The following is a 7135-nucleotide window of genomic DNA, read 5'->3' as shown; positions in this document are numbered from 1 at the left end:
TCCCCGTCTCTCTCCGGTGAGGGCCCACACACGGTAACAAAAACTTAAAAAAAAAAAAAAGGTTGGGTCCTCAAGTCAGCAAGTGGTATGAGGGTTAAGGTACTGGATCCCATGTGACTGACTGCGTGGTTCAAGTCTTGGTTCAAGCCCTATGGCATGCCCAAAATCCTGAGAGGAGGATGGAAGAGAAGGAATTGTGGCATGGCCATCCCCCTAGAGGGTGATTTCTCACTTTCCCTCTCCCTTTCTCTTTCTCTGGGGAGCACTCGCACCTTTTAGCAAATTTCTTTTAAAGTAACTAAGAAATATTGGGTTGTTGGAAAAGTCATGACGCATTTTTTCATAGAAAAATAACCCAGTAGTTTAGGCCCTGGGGCATAGGATAAGAGGGAATTCTTGCCACCTAAGCAGGGGGCATAAGAGGACCGGTCCCTGTAGGAGGGCCAGGTGGGCTGGAAGGCATAGGTGAATGGTGGTGTGAACGTTACCGGGTAGCACAGAACGACAGTGGGGACTGTCCATGGGGCCAGCCGCGGGAGGGGGTTGGAGGAAGCATGGCGAGTCAGCTGGACCTGGGACACTGGTTTCTGTGCCTTCTGGTTACCACTAAAACTCTTCATGGGGTGCTATGCCCATTTGGAATGCCCCTTCTTTTTTCTTCATGCCTCCCCCTTGCAGCTCTCTCAGCCCCATTCCCCTGGACCCCCTGCCTTTCCCAGGGATGGAACTCTTTGGCAATGCGTTCCCTGTTCTGAATTCTCCCGGTGTCTTGTGCTAACACCTCACAGTCCCCAGTGCCAACATTTGTCCCTGAAATCCTTCCTTCTGTCTCAACCCTCCCCCACTCCAGTCCTGCACTTCTTCCTCGATGGCCGTTGGGGTGCGAGCCGAGAGCGGCTGGCCATCAGCAAGGACCAGCGAGCAGTGCGGAGCGTTCCAGGGCTGCCCCTGCTGCTGGCTGCTGACCGGCTGCTGACAGGCTGCCACCTGAGCGTGGACGTGGTCCTGGGCGATGTGGCTGTGACCCAGGGCCGCAGCTACTGGGCCTGCGCTGTAGACCCAGCCTCCTATTTGGTCAAGGTGGGCGTCGGGCTGGAGAGCAAGCTTCAGGAAAGCTTCCAGGGTGCCCCGGATGTGATCAGCCCCAGGTCAGGCCTCTCTGGAAGAGTTGGGGTTCTGGGACCCTGGGCGGGAGCTGGGGCAGGGCAGGGTGGCCATGGGAATGCAGCCTTGCAGGTTGGGTCTGGAGGGGTGGGGTGGATGGGGAGGAAGTAGGAGGAGCAGGGAAGCCAGGCTGGGAAGCCCGTGGCCAGGAGAGGTGGGCTCAGCAAAAGGGTTTCTGAGGCTTGATTTTCCAAGTGTGTGGGCGGGAAGGCAATGGTAGGAGGGGGACCAGGCCACTCCTTCCACCTGTCACTCGGGACCAACATGCCAACTCGCTCAGCCCCCAGGTCGTTCTCCCAGCGCCCAGGTTTCCAGCACCTTTTTCCACAAAGACCACCTTCAGCCACACCTTCCCCAGCATCCTGAACACCCTCCCTTCAAGTCCCACCCGCACCCCTGTAACACGTCCCTCCCACACACTTCTCCCCAGCCCCTCCTCTCAGCTCTTCCCTCCACCTCCTTTCTTCCAATGCTTCTCCTACCCCGACTCCCACCTGAACCCCGTCTCCCTCAGCCCCCATCCCTCTGACACCCCCTTCTCTGACACCAGCCCACTCTGCTCTCCCTCTGGGACACCTCCCAACACCCTCTTCTGCTTCTCCCTTCTCCCCAGTCTGGATCCCTAACCTTCCAGCAACCTCCCCCAAACCCTCTCCCTGGAAACATCCCCTCTGAACTCACTTCTCCCGCCCTCCCCTTCCTCTCTGGACTGGGCTGCGGCTTCAGCGTACTTTATCACACCCGCCTCCCTCTTCAGCGCCCTCATGCCCAGTGTGCTCTCCTCAGTACCCCTTTCTCACCATGCGAACCCCTGGCTTCAGCATACTCAGTGCCCCGAATCAATCCCTTCATAGCTACGGCCCTCCGCGTCCCAGCCTCCCCTCCTCCCGCACCCCATTCCTCCCCCCAGTGCCTCCTGTTCCCTGCCGCCCCTGCAGGTACGACCCGGACAGTGGACACGACAGCGGCGCGGAGGATGCCACCGTGGAGGCGTCGCCACCCTTCGCCTTCCTGACCATTGGCATGGGCAAGATCCTGCTGGGGTCCGGGCCGAGCGCGAGTGCGGGGCTGACCGGCCGGGACGGCCCGGCTGCCAACTGCACTGTGCCACTGCCGCCCCGCCTCGGCGTCTGCCTGGACTACGAGCGCGGCCGGGTGTCCTTCCTGGACGCCGTGTCCTTCCGCGGGCTCCTCGAGTGCCCCCTGGACTGCTCGGGGCCCGTGTGCCCCGCCTTCTGCTTCATTGGCGGTGGTGCAGTGCAGCTCCAGGAGCCCGTGGGCACCAAGCCTGAGAGGAAGGTCACCATTGGGGGCTTCGCCAAGCTGGACTGACCCTTCTAAGGCCCTCCTCCGACTTAGGGTCCTCCTGGGCCTGTCCCCCCAGCCTCCTGGCACCAGGTGGCTTCCCCAGCTGCTTCTTCCCAAGACCTTCTCCCATGTGCTCCTGTGTCTCTGTCTTCTGGGGCTTTCTCTTGACCAAGGGCCTTTCTCTGTGTCCCCATCCTCTCCATCACCTGTTAGCCCAGGCCCCTCCCCAAGTCCCTGCCCCAACTCTGCCCTAGCATCTTGCCTGAGTCATGGAGAGAGCCCCTCCCCACCCCTGTCCCGTGTCCCCCAGGCTGATGGGAGGGAGAGCATTTGGACTCCGGCGACCCCCAGCTCTGCCCGGCCGGCCGCCAGCTCCCCACCTGCCCCATCCATGCTACTCCACAGCCCTAGGGCAGGAAGGCTTTTAGGCCAGTCTCTGCCCAGGCACTCCCTGGAGATGGGGAGGGGACCCTATCTTCCTGCTTTATTTATTGGGGTCCCCAAACCTCCCAGCCGCATGCCCCCTATGTCCCTCTTCTCCCTCTTGCATGCTTTACCTGTCCTGCACCCATCCAACGTGCCAAGTCACCCTTGGGGACCCAGCTGAGGCTGGGAGTCCCGCACTGGGTTGGGCCAGGCTAGGTCTCTGGTGTCCCCCACTTCTGCCTACGGTGGGCACTGCCAGGCCTGTGCCCAGCAACAGCTGTTATTTTCATGGTTTATAAACAATAAACTGTGATGTCAGGCACACCTCTGCCCTCTCCGAGCGTGACCAGCCATCTTAGTTTCTATGTGGTGGGTGGGTGGGCTCCAGGGTGCTCTGCTGTTATTGGGGCAGGAGTGTGTGGTGGATCTGGCACTAGTGGAAAGGAGGTTCCCCCAGCCCAGCCTCCGGCCACCACCAGGTACCAAGCCCCGGCGCGCCAACTATGGCCGCCAGGGGGCACAGCACTGGCTGCTGGTGTCAGGCTCCAGATGGGGCAACCGGGCAGCTGCACTGAGGCTCTGAGGGAATGCGTTTGAGGGCAGCGGGCATGGTGCCTGAGCCCAAAGGGGTCAGGGAACCAGAACCACTTCCCCATTCCCAGGGTGCCAAGGAGCCCACCCAGAGGCAGCAGGCAGGCTGGGCCGCAGGCAGGGGCCAGAGACCAGGGAGGGAGTCGGGCCCTTTGCCAGCGCCCGGATCTGATCCAGCCCCCTGCTTATCGTGGTCGTGTTGACTCTGCGCTGTTATCGCCGCCCAAGGATTTACTTCACACTCAGGCAGCTAAGAATAGAGCCGCCTGGGGGCACCGTGCCAGGCGGAGAGGAGGGCGCGGGCCACCGGCCCCAGTGAAACCCGGGCAGAGGGAAAGCCAACGGGCAGCGCACAGGCGGTGCCCGGTCACGCTGGCCCTCCACAGCTGCCTCGGTTTCGTTTCCTCCTTCCTCCTGTGCCTCCAGGGATGGGGGAGAGGTGACTCCTGCCGGCGTCCTCCGGCCACCTCTTCCCTACATCTGCTTCACGAAGGAGCCCCCTCTTCTTGTCCTTCCTTCCCCCAAAAGCCCCTTGCAGTCCGCACAGACATTGTGACCACCCTGCTCCTGGGTCACAGATGAAGGAGCAGAAGTTGGCACCCCCTAAGACCACGTTTTTATTCAGTGGGGCTCAGCTTCCTGCCCACTGTCTCTGGGCTTTCCGGGCCTTCTCTTCCTGGAAGCCACCGCACACTGCTGCTGCCCCAGGCATGCCCCAGGGCCAGGACCAGCCTCACCAGGCTTCGAGGGGTGAGGGCAGCTGCTGGGGGCGCAAGCAAGGCTGTGAGCAGCTCAGCTGAGTTTCCTGCTCCCCAACCCAGAACAGGGCGGAGGGGCCCAGTGGTAAAGAGTCAGGGGGGGCGGCTGGGAAGGCTGGCCAAGCAGCAGGTAACAAGCCCCTACAAGTTGGCAGCCGGCCGCTGCCGGGTTAGTGGAAGAGAGGCCACTGCCGTTGCCTGCAGAAACCTGAGTGGGGGGAAAGGGATCGAAGTGAGGAACAGAAGTGGGCCTGGCCAGCTCCCAAGGGGTTAATTTGGAGAGAGCACCTGCCAGCCCCACCAGCGGCCAGGTGACTGTAAACAGGGCCTTCACCCTCCCTCTGCTCCCCTCACTCCCTCCCCTTGGCTAGATCTAGCCCCCTGGCCTTCCTCTCCCTCCCTTTTCTTCCTGCATGCTCTGCTCTTCCAGCCCCACGTAGAGTGTGTGTGTGAGTGTGTGTGAGTGTGTGTGTGTCTTTAAAACTGGGAGAAGGAGGTCCCCAGGAGGAGGAAAATGGGGGCAAGAAAAGGAAACTCCTCTCTCCTTCCCCAGCCAGAGCCTTTCTGGCCTCTGGCGCAGTAATTATTTACTAGAGCCCAGCAGAGCAAGGCCGGGGGAGGGGGAGGGGTCCTGGCTTCCTTGCACTGGAAGGCCACCATGGGACCCAGGCTCACCTGGCTGGGGGAGATTTCTTCCTCCACACCACAGCCCCCACCCGAGCCTTCCTCAGTCTACTGTCCCCTCTCAGGGGATGAGTGGGGACTCAGGTGCTCATCTCCTATGAGAGGGGCCCCACAGGAAGGGCTTCCCTGAGCACCTGGCCCCACTCCACCTGTCACCCATTTTGCCTCTGGGCATCCCAGTCAGCGCAGCCATGGCGCCAGCTCAGCCTGGAGCCTGCCGGGCAGTGCTCTCTGGGGAATGCCGGAGGTGCAGGTGCTTCCTCCTGAGGTCCCTTTCCTTTGTGCTCGCCTCTCCTGATCTGCCCCCCCCCAACCCCTCTGACTTCCAAGGTGGTCCACTGCCCCACCTGGGGCCACCTCTCATCTCCAAACTAGTTCTGTTTTCCAAGGATCCTTTCAGAAGCCCTGGCCAGCCAGACCTCTGTCCTGGCCTGCGAGCCCACCCTCACCTCCTCATAGGGGCTCCGTTTGGTACTGCCAGGGGGCACATAGCGCCCGTGGGTGTGGTAGGTGGGGTACTCGCTCATAGGATGGTAGGCTTCCCGGGTCGGAAAGATGTCCAGATGCCCATAGTTTTTTCGGCGGCACTGACACACGGCCTGAGGAGACAGGAGGTGCCGTGAGCCAGGGGCTTCCACCACCAGGGGGGACCCTGGTCAGGGCCAGAGACACAGCACTCACCAGCGCCAGGAGGTACAGGCTGGCCAGTGCGACCAGAACGCAGACAAGCACCAGCAGGGCGATGCCCCAGCCTGGCACCCCCGACCCAGACTGGGCAGAGGAAGGAAGCGTCGCGTCACGCACTGCGGAGAAAAGCAGTAGTCAGGGCCCTCTCCCAAAAGAGGGGACCCTCCCCCGGCTGGCACCACGGGGCGGGGTGGGGCAGGAACCCAGGCGCTGGAAGGAGAGGGCCCTGGCGTGGTGCTGGACCGCGGCTGGGAAAGTGGCCTCACCGCTGACTCTGGAGACCCTCAGGTCATAACTGTCCGCTTCTTGCTGAGTGAGCCGTGTCTCCACGTCGTGGGCACTGGGGGCACCCTCTCGGAAGGCCAGCAAGGATCCCACCACCACGGAGCCTGGCCTGGTCACAGGGGGTTGGGCAGCTCAGCCAGGGGGGCTGGCTTCTGGCCAGCTTCTTCAGCTCAGCACATCCCTGCCACGAATGCACTTTTTCCCGAGCCCCCCGCCCCCCCCCCCCCACTCAGGGCGGCATCCCCCAGCCCCCCCCCCGCCCCACCCCAAGCCCCCAGCCCCAACTGTACCTGAAGGTGATATCGAAGGCGCCCAGGAAACCCTCCTGGTTATAAATCTGCCACAACTGGGGCGAGAAGAAAAGGACTCGGGGTTGGTGGGGAGGGTTCGGCAGTTCTAAGGCTGCTGACGAGGGGCATGGCGGAGAGGCAGATACCCACCAAAGCAGAAATGTTTCTCTGCAGCTTTTGGTAGTAGCTGTTTTGGGGATTTTCCAGGGAAGAATTAAACGGGCGGTTCCAAATGGTGAAAGTCAGGACAAAGAGAGAGATCCTGGCTGACAACTGGGGTGCGCTGGAGCTGGAGGTGGCGGGAGAGGGTGCCGTGTGAGAGCTAGAGTGGCTGCCAAGCGTGTGGGTGCTGGGGCTGGCACGGGTGGTGGGAGTGTCAGAGTGGTGGCTGGAAACAGAGGATGATGTCCTCTGGCCAACTGAGGTAGTGGCCCTGGCAGAGGTGCTACTGTGCAGCAGAGTGGAAGATGAGCTTGTGGCACGGCTGATGGGCAGAGATGAGGTGGCTTCGTGGCCAGCAGTAGTGGCCAAGTTCGAGGCATGGCTGGTGGTCAGAGACGAGGTGGCATTGTGGCCTGGAGTGGTGGCTGGGCCCAAGGTATGGCTGGTGGTCAGAGACGAGGTGGCATTGTGGCCTGGAGTGGTGGCCGGGCCCAGACTATGGCTGGTGGTCAGAGACGAGGTGACATTGTGGCCTGGAGTAGTGACCGGGGCCGGGCTATGGCTGGTGGTCAGAGATGAGGTGGCATTGTGGCCTGGAGCGGTGGCCGGGGCCAGGGTATGGCTGGTGGTCAGAGACGAGGCAGTATTGTGGCCTGCAGTGGTGGCTGGGGCCAGGGTATGGCTGGTGGTCAGAGACGAGGTGGCATTGTGGCCTGGAGTGGTGGCCGGGGCCAGGGCATGGCTGGGGGGGGGGGAGGGGGGGGGAGTGTTGCCAGGGGT

At 62.1% G+C, this 7135-nt stretch overlaps 2 protein-coding genes across 4 annotated transcripts in view; one reads left to right on the top strand and one right to left on the bottom strand.

The window, feature by feature from the left end:
* Window positions 1-3222, top strand: part of TRIM46 (tripartite motif containing 46) — a 13290-nt gene extending 10068 nt beyond the window's left edge. For 2 of the 3 annotated variants that reach the window (XM_014589717.2, XM_014589718.2), the window contains exon 10: window positions 2103-2305. In XM_014589717.2, coding sequence (XP_014445203.1) covers window positions 2103-2179 — 77 coding nt within the window. In that variant the 3' untranslated portion in view covers window positions 2180-2305. Of the gene's footprint in view, window positions 1-850; window positions 1149-2102 lie in introns of all 3 variants that reach the window. The other variant, XM_014589719.1, reaches the window with a different exon arrangement.
* Window positions 3223-3963: 741 nt separating this feature from the next.
* Window positions 3964-7135, bottom strand: part of LOC102489246 (thrombospondin-3) — a 21442-nt gene continuing 18270 nt past the window's right edge. The window contains exons 25-31 of the mRNA XM_027773797.1: window positions 6344-7101; window positions 6194-6249; window positions 5885-6012; window positions 5613-5734; window positions 5381-5530; window positions 4393-4455; window positions 3964-4056 (exon numbers count right to left, since the gene is read on the bottom strand). Of these exons, the coding sequence (XP_027629598.1) occupies window positions 3964-4056; window positions 4393-4455; window positions 5381-5530; window positions 5613-5734; window positions 5885-6012; window positions 6194-6249; window positions 6344-7101 (1370 nt within the window). The remainder of the gene's footprint in view (window positions 4057-4392; window positions 4456-5380; window positions 5531-5612; window positions 5735-5884; window positions 6013-6193; window positions 6250-6343; window positions 7102-7135) is intronic.

This window comes from Tupaia chinensis, unplaced genomic scaffold (assembly GCF_000334495.1).
Source record: "Tupaia chinensis unplaced genomic scaffold, TupChi_1.0 Scaffold000374_1, whole genome shotgun sequence".
NCBI classification, from domain to species: domain Eukaryota; kingdom Metazoa; phylum Chordata; class Mammalia; order Scandentia; family Tupaiidae; genus Tupaia; species Tupaia belangeri.
This window is presented reverse-complemented; position numbering and strand designations above follow the sequence as displayed.